Source organism: Podarcis cretensis, assembly GCF_951804945.1.
Source record: "Podarcis cretensis genome assembly, chromosome: 8".
NCBI lineage: Eukaryota > Metazoa > Chordata > Lepidosauria > Squamata > Lacertidae > Podarcis > Podarcis cretensis.
In genome coordinates this window covers 92,438,811-92,456,020 of record NC_137177.1, presented here as the reverse complement: position 1 = coordinate 92,456,020, position 17,210 = coordinate 92,438,811, and the positions used below count along the sequence as shown (strand labels likewise).

The 17,210-nt window shown below is 48.0% G+C and overlaps 1 protein-coding gene across 5 annotated transcripts; it reads left to right on the top strand.

Moving 5' to 3' along the window:
- The first annotated feature begins 17 nt into the window (after window positions 1-17).
- Window positions 18-16,826, top strand: POLM (DNA polymerase mu). 5 transcript variants are annotated; one of them, XM_079989003.1, is made up of 13 exons: window positions 647-1,633; window positions 3,968-4,470; window positions 5,147-5,333; window positions 7,158-7,256; window positions 8,578-8,748; window positions 9,390-9,461; window positions 10,319-10,439; window positions 11,708-11,840; window positions 13,174-13,276; window positions 13,988-14,269; window positions 14,834-14,917; window positions 15,917-15,974; window positions 16,460-16,826. In XM_079989003.1, the coding sequence occupies exons 2-13, from the start codon at window positions 4,277-4,279 to the stop codon at window positions 16,483-16,485; spliced, it is 1,530 nt and encodes a 509-aa protein (XP_079845129.1). In that variant the 5' UTR covers window positions 647-1,633; window positions 3,968-4,276; the 3' UTR covers window positions 16,486-16,826. The 5 variants fall into 5 exon arrangements, with proteins under 5 accessions (XP_079845127.1, XP_079845129.1, XP_079845128.1 ...); XM_079989001.1 differs by lacking the exons at window positions 647-1,633; window positions 15,917-15,974 and adding an exon at window positions 18-58 and having other exon boundaries at window positions 4,257-4,470; XM_079989002.1 differs by lacking the exon at window positions 15,917-15,974 and having other exon boundaries at window positions 648-1,046; window positions 4,257-4,470.
- Window positions 16,827-17,210: the final 384 nt, after the last annotated feature.

The following is a 17,210-nucleotide window of genomic DNA, read 5'->3' as shown; positions in this document are numbered from 1 at the left end:
CGCGGGCCGGAGGAGCCGGGAAGCCGCGCTGCCGCCGGATCTCGCGCCTGGTTCCGCGGTGAGTCCGGGCGGCGGGACCCGGGACTCCCGCTGCCCCCTTGCCGCTCCGCGCTCCTGGCCCGCCGAGCTCACCTTGCGGGGAGGAACCGGGAGGGGGGGCGAGGCTGGTGGGGATGCGCTCGGTCGCTGGATCCGCGCATCTTTTAGAGGGGCAGCAGCAGCCCCCACCGTCTGGAACAGGGTGATGTTGGGCAGGAGCCTTTGCTGTACTTTTTTCGGTGCCTGCTAAAAACATATTTCGCCTCGACAAGCCTACCCAGATATGTAGAATTTTGATATTATTTTAATCTGTTTTTAACTTTTTATTGATCTTAAATTGTTTTTCAGCGTTCCTGCATCCTGTACCTGTTTTGGTTTTATTCTTTTTGTAAGCCACTTTGAGGTTTTTCAAAATACATTCAAACAGTATCTAAACTTGATGAAATAACTAAAAGCGAGTGAATGCAATAATAGAGGCTTCTCCAGCTGAGCGTGGGTTCTCCTTTCCCTCCTCCCTCCATGAGGTCCTTCCAGGAACTGCCCACTGGCCCCCATCCCCGTCTTGGCTTCCAGAGGCCACATTCCCTGCTAGCCAACTTCTGGGCGTGGCCAGAAGCAAAAGTGGGTGGAGCAACGAATCCTGGGAATTTACCTTTGTACAGAAAGACCAGCCTCCTCACTGACACGCCCTTCTCCTTCGCCCAGCAAGCACAGGCCTGTTGTCCTGGGCATTCAGGAACATATTCCAGCCAGACACAGACTCTGCATGAGGAGTGTGTTAGGATGGGCAGAACTCTGCTGCAGAATCATTCTCGATTCCTTTGCTCAGTCTTGGATAGGACATTGCTGTGTTTTCCTTACTGCCTCTGCTCTTCATCTCTTAGTAGCAGCCTGAGACTCCGGTTTCAGTTGCAAGGAAAAGCTTCCTCTGCTTAACTATCCAGCAACATTCTAAGAGATAAAAAGTTTGAGCTAAGACTACTATTCAAGATGCAAGAGAAAGGCAGGTAAAAAGCAATATACGCATGGCATATATGAATCGTATTATTCACTGGGAACATAGGAAATGGCCTTATGCAATGTGACACTATTTGTCTCCCTAGTCCAGAGTTGTCTCTTCTGACTGGCAGCCCAAAAGAGCAACGCTATACCTGTCTACTCAGAAGTAAACCCCCATTGAATCTGATAGGTCTTACTTGTAGGAAAGAGTGTCTAGGATTGCAGCCTACTGCTCTGCCCTTTTGTACAATTTCCCCTGCTTTGCATGGATAGAAAAGCTGTTATCCTGAGCATATCCGTTTTGCAAACTTGCTCCAGCAGGAAAATTAGGATTTCTCTTGTCCTCTTACTGGACAGCTGGGATTAAATATTGTGCAGGCAGGTGAGGGGCTTGTTTTGACATAACCGTTAGATTAAATACTATGTGGCAGGAATTCCATTTTTAACTACTATTTTGTTGATAGAAGGTTGGCCTGTGAAAATAATTCCTCTCCCTGCATTTTATTTATTTAATATCTATTATATCTTATTTCATATAATTTATACACCGCCTGTTCATAAGAAAACCTCAGAGCTGTTTACAAAAGAAAAAACAGTAAAATCCAGGGACTTCCGGGTTGGTGCCTCCGGTAATGGCGGAATTCCTCTGATCGGGAGGAATTTGCCCCGGCGAAAGCAGAGACCCGCAAAAATCACAGGCGGGAGAAGCCTGTGAGCGTGGGATTCGGCGGGCACCTTTTGCGTCTCCCTTACTTGCGGGGAAACCCGGTTTTGGGGGTCCGGAGCGACGTGGGGTGAGCGGCACGGTGCTTCGAATAGTCTGCTTTTTCCACGGAGCGAAGCCGCATAGCTGTTGCCGGAGAGCGCTGACTTTTTCCTGTGGACAATTTGATTCTAAAGTAACTACCCGTGAGTAGAGCTGAAGCGGGAGAATTGGATTTTTAAACGTTTAATTTGGTATCGCGACGGGGAGGTTCAATACAGGAAGTCCGCCTTCCCCTTTTGTAAACAGACTGAAGCAATGAAGCTGCAAGCTGAAGTCTTGGAAAGCCTATTGTAAAAGACTAAATTTCCATTGGTAAAGAACATTAAACCCCCCCCCTTGGAGGCAGGAGAAGAGGGGGGGAAGTTGTGGACTGAATATGCCTGCAGGAGAGAGCGAAGAGAGTTAAAATACCGCCTCTCTGACCCCGGAAACGGGCTGCTAGCAGGACTGACGTCTTTTGGAATGTTCATTGACAGCACTTAGAACATTCATTGACAGCTAGCTAATAAGAGAAATACATTGTTTCTACTGTCTCTGGCTGCTTTTAAAAAGGAGTAAAAGTAACTGAAAATTGAAACTAACTTTGGATTCTTTGAACTGTGTTTAAAAGAGGACATTATTGATTAATATAAATAGAAACTGTTTCCCCCTAGTGGAAGCCTCTGAAACTGGTTGCTTTACAAGAGCTGGGCTAGGGGAATTTCCAGCTGCAAGATAAAAAACTGTGAGATTCTGGGACTGAACTTGAATCTTTTAAGTGCTATGGCAAATGGAAAGGAAAAAACAGACCAGTCAATTGCTGAAAAAACATTAAGGTCTGGGAAGACTTTGCAGCAACCCAGGAGAGGCTCAACACCAGGCCTCCCTGCTTCTTCTGTGGCTACTTCTGCACCAGTACACTCAAAACCAAGAGGAATGTCAACAGAAGAGGCCTTAGCGGTTGCATTAAATAAGATAAATGATTCACTGGAACAGCTTAACAAGAAAACAGATGTGATAAATGTGAAAGTGGATGCTGCAACTATTAGTATAAATAATCTGGGACAAAAGGTGAATACCAATACAGAAACCATCCAGAAATTGATTCCGGAATCTACTTTGATACGGCAGACTGCGGAGGAACTCGAGAGAGAGAGAGTCCCAGCCCTACAGAGGCAACTTGATAAACATAAGTTGACGCTTGCTATGATTGAACTTAAAGAAAAACAGACGAATTTGAGGATCAGAGCCCTACCTGAATTGGAGAAGGAAAGCTTGACAGATTTTCTCACACAGGAATTTGCTGACTTTTGGGACTTGGACTTGGGCCAAGAAGAGTTTAGAATTGTGAGGGCCTTCAGATTTGGAAGAGGAGGGAAAAAAGAGAAGAATAGAATAAGAGACTGCTTGATCACTCTTCGAACTAAAGAAGGGCCTAACTACGGAGATATTGTTGCCCTGCTGAGAAGGAATAAAATCATCTTTAGGTGGGAGTTTCCCCAAGGTTTATCTTTCAGTTTCAAAGGAAGGAAAATAAAAATAAGATCAATAGAAGATAAAGTAAAGTTTTTGTGTAAATGCGAAGAAGATCTGCGGAGGGGACTTGGAAAAGAGCCAAGAGCATCGGATAGAAGATCACCAGGATGAAGTTGATGGACTATATAGAACTGGCGGAAATGACTGGCAGAATCCGAGACCAGGGAGAAGCGTCGGTGGAAGAAGACTGGAAACAGTTTAAAGATTATTTACGGAAATACTGTAAAATTAATGAATGTTAGAAAAATGTTGGAATGAAGTTATATGGCTTTAGTAGGAATGTTATAAGGAATTAAGTATAAATAGATTAATAGAGTATTAAAGGAAAAAATAAGGTTAGAATGTGTTAAGATAATTATAGGATAGAAAACAGAGGAAGATGGAAAGGAATTGCTGAAACAATTAACAGAAGTGGAATACAAAAAGGGAGGTGTGAGGAGGTCACTGAAATAAGTGAATGAAAGATAAGATACTGAAATTGTTTGATGTGTTTTAAATTGGTTTTGTTTTGTTTTGTTAGTTTAATGTGTTAGTGTTATGTAGTGTTTTTGTATTGTATTGTATTGTATTGTTCTTCTTTTTTGTAGTGTTTAAATTGTTGGAAAAGTAATAAATATTATTTTCAAAAAAAAGAAAAAGAAAAAACAGTAAAATCCAGAAAAATTACAACCCTACTTTAAAACAACCTGTGAACTTCCCTGAGATCTTCAAATGGGCAGAATACGAATTTAATTTAAAAAAACACCTAAAAAGAAAAAGAAAACATACAAAAGATGAAATACGAAAGCAGATTAAAATTACCTCAGCTTTCTTAGTGTCTGGATAGGCTTGTTTAAACAAGAATGATTCTAGCAGGCACTGCAAATAGTGCAGGGGAGGCCCCTGCCCTCTTTGCCCCGGTCTCTCGATCTTGACTGCTTTCTTTCTTTTGGGGAAGGGCCTTCCTTCGCTAAGCCAATGATGTCGCAGTTTCCAGTGAAGAAGAAGAAGAAGCGCTTGTGCCTGCCCGGCCCGCCAGCTCCCCTGGCGCATCCTGTGCACTTCCCCAAAGTGGTGCTGTGCCTGGTGGAGAAGAGGATGGGAGCCACGCGCAAGGCTTTCCTTACCACTCTGGCCCGCCAAAGGGGTTTCTGCGTGGAGGATGCCAACAGGTAACAAAGGAGGTGGGCCAGGCTCTCCCTCTGAAGAAGGAAGAGGGAAAAGGGGGCAGCCCATCCTGGATTTTCAGGCCACAAATTTCCTGGGCACATTTTGTTCTGTTATGGTGCAAAAGTACTGCTCCAAAGAGCAATAATGTGGTAGCATGAGGAGGCCAAACACCTGATAAAGTGGAGTGATGTGTGAATGGCCCTTCTAGGACAGTGACATGTTGCAGGACACCCCTGCCCCCCCCCCGAAGCCTACAGTCCGGCAGTGGTGGAGGAAGAGGTGCGGACTGCCCCGGGTGTCATAATGATAAAAATAGGGGTTTTTTTAAAAAAATTGGGCTCACGAAACTTTTTAGTTCAGTCAACAAATGTAACAAAATGCAGCTGGCCCTGGGCACCACATTGCCAGGGCCAGCACTTGCCTCCCTACGGGGGGGGGGGGAAGGTGGCGGAGGGGGAAGGTGGCGGAGAGGCTCCATGCAGCTTGCCCCACCCCCATGCCCCGCGCCCAGCTTCAGGACACCTGCGACGCACCTGGCACCCGAGCATCTAGCTACGCCACTGCACTCTGGAGGGGCCCTCTGCTTGCTGGGCTGGATTGACTGGGTTGGGTTTGCACAACGATGTTGCTCGGAGTCTTCTTTCCCCCTTCCTCCCCCCTCCATGTGGTGCTTTCCAGTGACAGAGTCACCCACGTGGTGTCAGAGGGCAACTCTGGAGATGAGGTGGTTGAGTGGCTGCTGAAGAACGGGAGCCGCGGCATCGATGTCTTGGGTGGCTGCCCAGCGCTGCTGAACACCAGCTGGTTCACAGAGAGCATGAGTGCCGGGCGGCCTGTGGAGATTGAGCCCAGGCACCGTCTCCAGGTGAGGAAGGAACCTTGCAGAGCCTCGTCCTGGGTTCCAGCCAGATGCAGGTACACCAGGATTGCCATTGCAAGCGTTACAGTGGTACCTCCGGTTACAGACTTAATTCATTCCAGAGGTCTGTCTGTAACCCAAAACTGCTTTTAACATGAGGAGCACTTTCGCTAATGGCTGCTCCTGCTGCTGGTGCGCGACTTCCGCTCGCATCCTGGGGCAAAGTTCGCAACCGGGAGCATCTACTTCCAGGTTAGCAGAGCTCGTAATCCAAAGCATACATAAGGAGGACGGTGCGTAACGAGGTTCCACTGTATTGATTACTTACGGAAACGCCTTTCTAGGCCCCCAATGCACCGCCCTGCTCCTGTCAGTCAGATGCTGAGTGCCAGTGACTGTGTAGTCACAACAGGACTGCTGAGAAATTGGAGGTGGGGTTCTCAGCATACCTGGCAGGGTGGGAGGGGGTCTGAAGTATAGAGGAGTACAAATGGTATTTAGGAAAAAGTCACCTAGGAGAGCAACCCGCCCCCCCCCCCCAGCAAACCTGCCTGTGAAGACTTGAGTTTTGTTGTGTGCGCTGCAATCTCTGAGAGGCAAGACACTCTATGGGTGCCAGCGCTTCCCTGGGTTTGGTAGAGTAGAGTAGGTTCGAGCCCAATGTTGGGCAAAAGATTCCTGCATTGTAGGGGGTTGGACTAGATGATCCTCATGGTCCCTTCCAAGTCTACAACTCTTTGAATATAGGTTGATGGAGACGGTGGTGTCCTTAGGCTACGTGCCTTTATTTACACATATATGCAACCTGAGCAAAGGATGGAGGGGTTCACAGCATGAAAACTCCAACTGACAATGCTTTTTTCCTATTGGGTTCCAGGGGAGCTCCCAGTCATAACTTTGAGTCAAACTCTGGGTCTCCAGCATCAGCCAAAACTGAGACACCCAAAACGAACTCCCCCTGGCCTATTGTTCTCCTTTGTAGGAGGTGGGGGGGGGGGAAGGGAAAATGCCTCCCCTCTGCTGGAAGCCTCTTCAGTTGTCACTATGGCAACCCATCTCTTCTTTGAGGTGCTGAGGAGGCCAGCCAAGGAACAGGTCTGGAAGGGACCCATGGATGTCATGACAGGCTAATCCCTCAAACCCATAGTGATAGGGCTGGCTGACGGCAACCCTGAACAGGAGCTCTCTCTACTGCAACATTTCATTGCGAGTCCTGCAGAGGAACAAGGTCAGGCAAGGCCCTGCATTGTTTAACACTTGCTCTTAACGGCGTTTGTCTAGAATAGCTGTGTGTGTGTGTTTTTGGGGGGGGGGATGATCTGTAAGTTAAACAGGGAGGTAGACAAAGTCTGCCCAGCACCATTCCCAGAGTGGTTTAACAATCAATCCCTCTTTCCAGGGAACCCTGGAATTGTAGCTCATGACAACTCTTGGCACCCTTAACCACAGCTCTCAGAATTATTTGGGGGAAGCCATGGTTGGTTAAGGCGGTATTATAGCACTTTAAATGAATGTGGCCTAGGAGTGGCTTGAGTACTGTCATTTTTTGTGCAATTAGTAATTCCTTACCAGAAAAACAGGGTGGAGGGTGCCTCTCTAATGCAATTTCTCTGTTTCTCTCTCCGCAAACACAGTTTCCCAATTTCTCTCTTCCTACCCACCCCCCAGTTTCTTGCTCGTGCTCTGTTGTGACACTACTAGAGTGTGACTAAGAGAAAGCGTTTGGGGAACTGACACTTATACAGAAGGAGGATGTAAAGTATAAAAACTATTTTTAGTTACTGACTTTGAGCCCTTCAATGCAGGGGAGCTAAGTGTTCTGTCTTTCAGGTGGCTGCCCATGCAGAGACGCTGGAGGCCAGGTGCCAGGTGCCAGTTTATGCTTGCCAGCGCCGAACTCTGCTGGCACACAGGAACCAGACACTCACGGTAATAATCTGTTTCTGGGGACAGGAATAGTTTGGGCATCCCCTTGGAGTGATTGAGCAGAGAACAAGGCTGCAGGGACAGAGAGTGTCTCTGTCACACTCGTGGCATATTATTTAATACTTACGAAAATTATTGCAGATAAATGCAGAAGCAGGAAACCAGAGGCACATGGAAAACATTTTGAGCCCATTGGAATGGATGAACAATAAGGGATGGAAGAAAAGCAGCTCAACCTAAACATGGCAAATCATAATATGGGAGAAGCTCTGGATTTCTTCCTTGCTCACCCAGCTCAAACACTGAGTAGGCCATATGGTGCAACCTCACTAAATTGCATAGCTCAGGTATTGAGGGCACCCCCAGGATAGAAATAAAGGTTCCACCGCTTTACCAGCCTTGACAAGCAGCCTAACAGCCACAAAACAGGTGAAGAGTTTCCTAGAGCGGAGGCAAATGGCAAATCTTGCATCTACCTCCCCCTCTGCCTGTTTTTAAATCACCTTTAAAATTTTTCCAATGCTTCTGCTTATTGTGTGTGTTGCTGATTTGTTTATGTATTTTTAAAAAAACTTGTAAGTTGTCTTGAAGTGGCATGTGTCTTAAAAAGGGAGTAATAGTAATAATTTTATTATTTGTACCCCGACCATCTGACTAGCTTGCCCCAGCCACTCTGGGCAGCTTCCAACATCATATAAAAACACATCAGAACATCACACATTAAAAACTTCCATTTCCAGGGCTGCCTTCAGATGTCATCTAAAGGTTGAATAGTTCTTTATCTCCTTGATATCTGATGGGAGGGCATTCCACAGGGAGGGCGCCACTACCGAGAAGGCCCTCTGCCTGGTCCCTTGTAACCTCACTTCTTGAAATGAGGGAACAGCCAGAAGACCCTCGGAGCTGGACCTCAATGTCCATGCTGAATGATGGGAGTGGAGATGCTCCTTCAGGTGTACTGGGCCGAGGGTATCAATTCTGTTCAGAAATAAGTGGTTGGGAAAGGTTCAGGTGCTAAACCTTTTGCGTGTCAGGCTGTTGTTGGGGGCACAGGAATGGTAAAGATGGCAACCCTAAGTCAGAGTATCGCTGTGTTCAAAGCTAGCAGGTCAGGGCAAACCCTTCTGCTCTGTCCTTCTCCCTGGTGTGCTAGCTTTACCCATGCGGGGAGAGTCTGCCTTGATGAATATGCGGCTGCATTCAGAAGCACGATACTTTGCATATGCAGTTGGTGAGATGGTCAGATCCTCTTTTGAGTGTGTGAACTTGCTTTTGCCAGGGAGGCCCCTTTGAGAATGATCCTCAATTGCCTTTCCCTTGACAGGAAATTCTGCAAACGATGGCAGAGGAGGCACACTTCTGTGGCAGCGAAGCCCGCAGCCTGGCCTTCTCCAGGGCTGCCTCTGTCCTCAAGTCCTTACCCTGGACAGTCAGAAGAGTGCAGGAGCTGCGCTCCCTTCCCTGCGTAGGAGAGCACTCCAGGAGAATCATCCAGGTGATGGCGCTCTCTGAATCTTCCTCTCTTTCCTCCACAGCCTTGGCTTCTCTCTTCTGCCACGCTCTACATGCCACCAGAAGGTTTCCTTGCTGACTTTGCACCCAGAAGGAAATGTGACCTTCAGGCTGATAAAACCTCTCCACTTCTACTCTGCCGCTGTTCCCTAAAGGAATGCAGACCTCCCAGAGTGGCAGGGAAGGTTTTCCCAGCCCTGACGGAGACGAAATAGTGTCTGTTCTGATGCCCTTGTACACCTCCAGGAAGCACCGTGGTTTAGCCTTCTACAGCAACTGGTTTTTGCCATTACCAGGACACAGGTCTTTGGATAATCTTTTTCCTAGACACAATACTGGCATATTTCACCTTGAGTTGCAGCTGGTACTTCGTTATTCTTTGAATAATGTCTCTTCTGGTGTCTTGAGCAGAAAGAGGTCCATCTTTCCCATCAACTTCTGCCCGATCCCAACCCCCTTCTTTTAACCGGAAGTGTCTGGAGTTGAACCTTCCACACGCCAACCTGGGTGCTGCAACTGAGCCCTGCTATCTTCCAGAGTGTCAGAGCTCCGTGCATCTTTTAGCACTTCTGTGGAAGGGACCATCATGGCTGAGACAGCTCTGCCTTTGTCTCCCCTGACCAGGAGGTGCTGGAAGACGGTGCGTCTGCGGAGGTGGAGCGAGTCAAGCGTTCCGAGAGATACCAGGCAATGAAGGTGCGATGGCTGTTACCGAATGGCTTTTGGCCTGGTGTGGGTAACCTGTGGTCCACCAGAGGTTGTTGGCCTAGAGCTTCTGCCAGTCAGTATGGCCCTGTGGTTAGGGATGATGGGATTTGTAGTCCACCGACATCTGGGAGGCCACAGGTTAGCAATCACTGGCCTAGTGGTTATGGGTGGGTGTTGGGGAACATGCAGTGGCCCTTGGGCACGTGTTCTGTGCCCCTGGATCAGGGCTTTGTCTGTCTCAGTTATGTGAGAGTAGAGAGGAAATGTTCCCTGTGGTGGGAAGAGTGTTGTTGTGCTCAGGTCCTGCTTTTTAGATTTCCATAGACATTTGGTTGGCCACTGTGAGAACAGAATGTTAGGCTAGCTGGCCGTGGGGCCTGATCCTGCAGGCTCTTCACAAATCAATCAAATCTTTATTGTCGTAGTCAATGGCCAGCATTAAGAAAGCAAGTTGTTCCTGAAAAACCTCAGTCAGTGATGAACCCATCTAGACCATCTAAAAAAATTTAAATCAATCCTCACAGTTATTAATGACATGGTTGCCATAACCAGTATCAGCCATCAAGTGTCTCGGTAAACGGGAATATTTTTAAATTTCTGAAAGATAGCAATGAGGGAGATGCAGCAGGGTGCGCATTGCACAAACATGGAGCCACCACCGAGAAGGCCCTGTCACAAGTCGGCATTGGTCAGGTAGCAGCTAGAGGAGGTGCTACCACAATGCAAGTCTCTTTGTACATGGCAGGGCAATGCACATCCTTAGGCCTTTGCCCTGTGCAGTGAACGGAATAGATGCCCTTGAATGTGCTCCAGAATCCTTCCATCAACAAACTTTCACTCGGTAGGTTTTCACAAAGATCTTTGGGGTTGGGGTGAAGACGGCCAGCCGGTGGTATCAGGAAGGACTGAGGACGCTGGCCGACCTGCAGGCACATCGAGCAAAGCTGAGCAAGGAGCAGGAAGTTGGTAAGTATCCATGCAGTAAGAAGAGGGACTTGGGGGTTAAAGGGGGTAAGGGTAAAAGGAGCAAGAGAACAACGTGGACGGATACTGTGGTGGCCGGGGGGGGGGGGGGGAAACGGAGGCTGTCTCTGTCTATGTCCTTGGCATGTTAGCTTGGCATGTGTTCATTCAGAGGTCTGCCCTGTCCCATCCCATTTCTCATCAATTTCATGTTGTTGGCATGTATATAAAAATATATCTACACACATGTTGCTTTCCTCATCGTATCAGCAATTTCATTTTAAAACCCATGAAATTATGCATTATTTTTGTACACATTTTGCCCTAAAGTATTCATAGTTTGAATATTTTAACATATAATAAGCACTCTAACATAAAGATCCACATTATTTATATATGCATTTTTGACCCAGGCTTTAGAAACTGACTTTGTGGTTTAATAGCTATGGTTGCTTTTTCTATTTTCATTTATTTTATTTTATTTTTAGAAAAAGGTAACTGGAGCTGATCCTGTTCCACTTTAGATGCCAAATATCAATGAATCATAAGTTTTCACAGAAAATTGAAATTACTGAAAAGTGGTATAATAACTTGTCAATTTTTAAACAATTAAATCTCTTTGGGTTGTAGCCAACTAAATGTTACTCTGAGTAGGTCCATTGAAATGAATAGACTGAAGTTAGTTGCAATAATTAATTTCAGTGGGTCTCCTGGGTATGCCTAGCATTGCATACCAGTTGTTATTTCACAAAATAACACTCATCTAGTTTTTGTTAATTAGCAAAAGTATCAAACCAGAAGAAAAAATATATATTTTATTATTGTAAGATTAATTTGCTATTATTTGAACTGTCAGATGCCTAGCTCTAGTTCTGGCTTGAGTACTTTGTGGAGATGTGCCAGCTTTGTGGCTGCCTTGGACCCTTTGCCCAGCACTGGCGTGGGCTCTTGCCTCCAGGGCAGAAGCAAGAAGTTGCAAGAGCCCAGAACACCATGCCTTATACCATGTCAGAGTCTGACCCCTTGGTCTATCTAGCTCAGTATTGTCTGCACTGACTGGCAGTGACTCCAAGGGGCTTCCGACAGGACCTTCCCTGCCCTCCCTGGGATGTTCTGCATGCGGTGCAGCAGCTCTGCCATTGTGTTCTGCTCCTTTCCTTATCTGTATTGGATGGACAGAAATCTGCTGCCTTCCTGTCTCCTTGCTTTTTCGTCCTCAAGTGCTGAGGGGCTCCTGAACACACCTGGTGGTGGGTTTCTTTTCCCCGCAGGGCTCCTTCATTATGATGACCTCAACACCCCAGTGGAGCGCGCTGACGCAGAGGCCATTAGCCAGGTGGTGCGAGACGCAGTGGGGCAGTGCTTGCCTGGGGCTTCTGTGACGTTGGCTGGTGGCTTTAGAAGGTGATGATGGGCTCTTGACAAACATGCTGGAAATCCTGTGCCAAGAATGTGCCAAGGTTGATTCTTCTCATTCCCAGGAGGTACTTCCTCCTGCAGTGGGACAGGAGACTAATTTGCCCCTCTGGTAGAGCACAAGTCACTTTCAGAATCTGCTTATAAATGCCACATTGCAGGGAACTCTGGATAGGGATCTATCGCAGATATTTTAAGCATGCTCTCAAAATGATGGTCCTTCCTGGGCATCTTGAGAGAGGCTAGGACTGGTTGGTTGTAGCATAGATATGCCTTGCCTTTGCTTCTGATGAGGAACAATTCAGGAAATGATGTTTGCAGTGGGCAGGGGAGACTGGCACAAAGTACAACTGTCACATTCCGATGAAGAAAGGAACACAGGCGTAAGTCCTACTCAGCCATTCTTCCTTGGAGGCCAGCAGGTAGATGGGGTGTGCGGAAAGAGGAAGATGTGCAATCACGTTTTATTCAGTCAAGCAGGCCTGCTTCTGTTCTCACACTGGCTGCCTTTGCATGTCCTAAATAATAGTTCAGTGTGATGTTGATGCACCATTTCCACACTGCCTCCTGCTTCCCACACGTCCAGGAGGAGGAGATCAGGAGCTTCTGCCTTTCCTCCACCACAGCTTGCGATTTAGTCACACTTCAGGGTCCAGCTAGACAACTTGACAGCGATTTATTTTAAACAAGCCAGACCTGCTAACTTTGGGTGGTATTCCTATAAGTTTTACTCAGAATAAACTCGCTTAAATTCATGACCGCGACTAAGCTAGGTCTATTAGTTCAAATGGGTCTACTGTGAGCAAAACATACTTGAATGACAGCCTGTGTTGTTGGACACTCCCATCATCCCTGACCATCCCTGATCCTGCTAGCTAGGAATAATAGGAGTTGTAGTCCAACAACAGCTGGAGACTGAAGTTTGAGAAACACTGGCCCAGTGAGCCTGTGGTTAAACAAAAGCCGAAGCTTCCATATCCCTCCAAGCCACCCAGGAGCAGAAGAGTGAGCAAAGAGGCTCACAGCGCTCCTTCCCATGGCATCAAGCTGTGTCTTAGGATGACATGTAAACATATCCATTAAATGAGCAAAGATTTGCCATGTGGCAATGAGCAAACCAGGCTAGTTCTGACTTGGATTAAGTCTAGGCTTAGATGATGCGCGCAGCAAGAAAATAAACTGGAGTCATTGTCCAGAGCTGGACCGGACGGAACAAGAGAGCACAGCCTGTTTTGCAGGGGCTTCCTCCCGTGAGAGAGGTGGCTTCCTTCTGCCTGCCTTCCCCGTGACTCAGTGGTTCCTGCTATGTCTTCCCTTACAGAGGGAAACAAACCGGCCATGATGTTGACTTGCTTCTCACACACCCTACGGAAGGCCAAGAAGTGGGACTGCTGAAGAAAGTCATCAGCTGGCTGGATAAGCAGGTTGGAGCAGAGTTGGGTAGCCCAGGGGGGAATATGGTGGGGAATCATAAGGATTACTGGGAAAGCGGTACATGGAACATTTCAGACACTCTCAAAGCAGAGGTAGCACAGTGACCCTCTAGATCACAACTCCCATCATCCCAAACCATTGGCCATGCTGGCTGGGAGCTGGCGTCTGACAGCATCTGGAGGGTCGCAGCTTCCCCCATGCCTGTCCTAAAGCCTTGATATTGGCAATTCCCAAACTGTATGGGAGGCTGCGTGGGAGTGGGGAAATTAAGGGATTGATGGCTGCTGTGAGCACTAAGTGCCCACCTACAGAAGAGCCGGCCCCTTGCATCTCTGCAGATTCTGTTGCTCCAGCATTCCCTTATTCCTATCAGCTTCCACACACTGGGTGGAGTGGGTGGGTGGGTGATTCTGTTGTGCATTGCCAACCCAGGAGGCTGCTTGTTGCATTTCTGCAGGAGTCATTGTTCTGAGCATGACCATGTGTGTCCAAATCAGAAGCTTCAGCAGGAGCATAGAATCACAGAATTGTAGAGTTGGGAGGGAAGCCCTGGAATGCTTAGGGCAACATGAAAGCCTATTTCTGCACCTTTTCTAGGTGCAAGTGAGATACATGCCTCGGCCATCAGGTGTTCAGAAAACCCTTGGCCGTATAAATGCTGAGTGGTGTGACTTTTGCATTCTGCTGCCCTGTCTTTCTAGGGCTTCTTGCTCTATCACAGCAGCCGGAGAAACACTTTCCAGGCTCTTGAAGACCCGGAGCTGTGGAGCAGTGCAAGTAGAATGGACCATTTTGAACGATGTCTCTCCATTTTCCGCCTTCACCTTCCTGGGGGTGTTCAGATCGGTGCCGGGGCTCAGAAGCCTGGGGGTGCAGTGACAGGTTCTGGAGTGTCCAGTTTCTGGAAAGCTGTGAGGGTGGACCTGGTTGTGACTCCCTTCAGTCAGTTTCCATTTGCTTTGCTTGGCTGGACAGGCTCAAAGGTGAGTTCACCAGGTATCTTGCCTGGGACTGGAGTTTTCCATCATGGATCCTGGTTCTGTATTTCAATTTGCATCTTCCTTTCTTTTTCAAAACTTGGAGGGCCATAACACACTGTAAAGAATCCTTACAGCAGTTAGTAAATGTCTCAAGCCAGCACTAGGAACTGCATTGGAATCACCACCTCCTGCTTTAGGGAGCCATTTCTTAGCATTTTATACAAGGCATTTATACCCCACTGTTTAGCCAAAAAGGCTCCTAGATACGTAACATTTCTCCCTAATTCTGGGTAATCTTTACATCAGGAAGGGACTGTGTAGTCCACTTGCCACTGGTTGCAAGAGATCTAGTAGAATTGCATGCTCTCCACAGAAAGCAGATGTGAGTTAAAAGGAGGTGAGAACAGTTCATCTTTCAGAGACCCTGCAGACACACTTTTGGTGGCTATGTGCTGCAGGTTTAAGAGCCTTTAATTACAGAATGAATGAAATTCTCATGCAAGCCATTTGGCAGGGACTGCCTTAGCAACCCATCTCCTTTCTTCTCTCCCCTTGGCTACATCCCAGAATTTTGAGCGTGACCTCAGGCGCTACTCCAAGCACGAGAAGAAGATGGCCCTCAGCAATCATGCCCTTTATCACCTGGAGCAGGTACATGGCTTTTGACATAGGAGCATCAAAGAAGGAAGGGTCATTCCACCTGGGTTGCCTGTGGCTTTGCGCCTGGTTTATCCTTATAGAACCGGGGAGAGGGGCATTTTGGGCTCCTTTATAGAACATGGGTCTTCTGTTTGTGGCCCTTCCTCATGGGCCAACATCAACAGGTGGGTGGGGCAACCTGCCTGTCAAATCACATGATGCCACATGATTGACAGGCTTGTCATGCCCACCTGTCATCCCTTGTGCAGGGATTGCCAAAGTGGTGGGGAGGGCAAAGGAAAGGAGCACAGGCAGTGGATCTTGTGCTTTGCCTTGACTTTCTCCCCCCACCCTTACGCTGGCAGGGCCTTTTGCGCGGGGCTCCTTGTGCTTTGCTGATGCTTGAAGAAGGGCACTTTCTTTCTGCTTGCCTTTCCGTCCCCAGTAGGGAAGTGGTGCATGCAGCCAAACTGAGCAGGATGTAGCCCCTGCTAAATCGTTTTGGCTGCAAGTGCCTGTTTCTGCAGCAAAGGCAGAATTGAAACCCTTCCTTCCTTCCCATGGTACCAGCTGGTGGGACAGTGAGCGGGGATTGTGGAAAATTACCCCTCCCCATTTTTCAGGAGTCAGTCCTAAGGAAAAATCTGTACCTGCTGCCCTGCAGGAAATCTTTGGGAGAAGAAAAGGCTGAGGAGCGAACCCTGCACAGATCTGGAGTGGAGTCCCTAAGAGGGTTAGATGGCGCCTTGTACGCCTCCTTCCTGCAGCCAAGCTGGTGCCAAAGGTCTTGTTCTGCTTTCCTTTGGACGGCATCGGAGAGGCTGGGGGGGGGGTCTTGCTGTCTGGGCAGCCCAGGACTTCCAGACATACTGCCCAGGCCTGCGCCCTGCAGAGGTTACTTCAGTGCAGCTTGACTTCACCCCTGGAGGCACACTCCATTGTCTCTTGAGACAACACTGGCATTGCTGCAGAATTTTCCATTTGTTTCCCCCCAAAAAGGCCGGTTTCCAGGCCTTTTCAACAGCTTGTGAAATGTCACCAGCTGGGATGGTTGCCCTCTGCCTCCAAGGTCGGTGGCAGCAATGCTTCTGGAAACTTCTTGTGCTCAGGTCCTGCTTGTGGGTTTCAGACAGGCACCTGGCTGGCCCTGTGAGAAGAGGGTGCTGGACTAGGTGAGCCCCTGGCCTGATCCAGGAAGGCACTTCTTACACACTTAGACAAGGCGAGGGGTGGAGAAGACTTTCTGGCTGTTGGGCTCCTAGTCCTTTACCATTAAGCGTCCGAAGTAGAAGCATTGCCCTTTCTTACAGTGCCTGAGACAGGAGTGACACAAATTCTGCAAAACAAGGATGTTTGCATGCAATCTCTTTAAGATGCATAATTTGTGCAGCTTACAAAGTTTGGTGCAAAAATTTTGTGGAGGTTTTTTTTTTTCCCCAGAATGGAGTCTACAGAGCCCTACAGAATGGGCATAGGGAGAAGGTAGGATGTGGAGGAAATCATTTCAGCCTCTGGTTAATTTGTTTATGTGTGTGTCTTTTAAACCCCCTTCAGAAAACATTTTTGACTGCTGCCTCTGAAGAAGAGATTTTCCAGCATTTAGACTTGGAGTATGTACCCCCAGAAGAGAGAAACTCCTGATTTCTGCCATGCAAATCACCTACTTCATCCCACGGAAATCACTGGCCTATCCAAGTGAAATGGGAACACATTCCAGCTCCTCTGAATTGCCTGGCACTCTTGCTCTTGGAACAGGAGAACCTCTTGCTTTTTCACACTGATTTCGGACATAGGCCTGTTGGATCAGAAACCTCTGTGTGTGTGTGTGTGTGTGTGTGTGTGTGTGTGCGCGCGCGTGCCTGGGTATCCTATTCTTTGTTCATGGATTTTAAGGAAATAAACAAGCACTTTTTTCTGTGTCTGTGCTGCCTCAGTTTCTGTCTTGAATTTTTCTTAGCACAGCAAATGATGGAGGTAGTCTGTGTGTTTGCATGGTTCCTGTCACAGTTTGACTGCTTTGCAAATCTGCCCACAGGCCCAAAGGTCTTGGTGAGCCTTGCAAGTACAAGGGGATGCCTCATATTTTGCTTCCGTATTGGGGACTGGCAGGCCGGCCGGCATTCCCAGTGGGGCACCGTGCAGGGTTCCTGTGCTGGTTGCAGTGGGAGTGGAACAGGCCAGGCTCCCCTCGTTTGAGCGGCAGGTGCATGTTTGTAGGGAAGTGGGACTGGGCCCCTCCAACCACTAGGCAGCAGGTGCTGGAGTAGCTGTGGGGTCCTGGAGGACAGAGCTGTGTGTGCCCCCC

What these genes read in the sequence shown, in the direction of transcription:
- POLM (XM_079989001.1), top strand. Translation starts at nt 4,277, where the DNA reads ATGATGTCGCAGTTTCCAGTGAAGAAGAAGAAGAAGCGCTTGTGCCTG. An exon ending in TTGGCTGGTGGCTTTAGAAG is followed by an intron (nt 11,841 to 13,173) that starts GTGATGATGGGC and finishes CTTCCCTTACAG; the next exon opens with AGGGAAACAAACCGGCCATG. An exon ending in CCCTTTATCACCTGGAGCAG is followed by an intron (nt 14,918 to 16,459) that starts GTACATGGCTTT and finishes AACCCCCTTCAG; the next exon opens with AAAACATTTTTGACTGCTGC.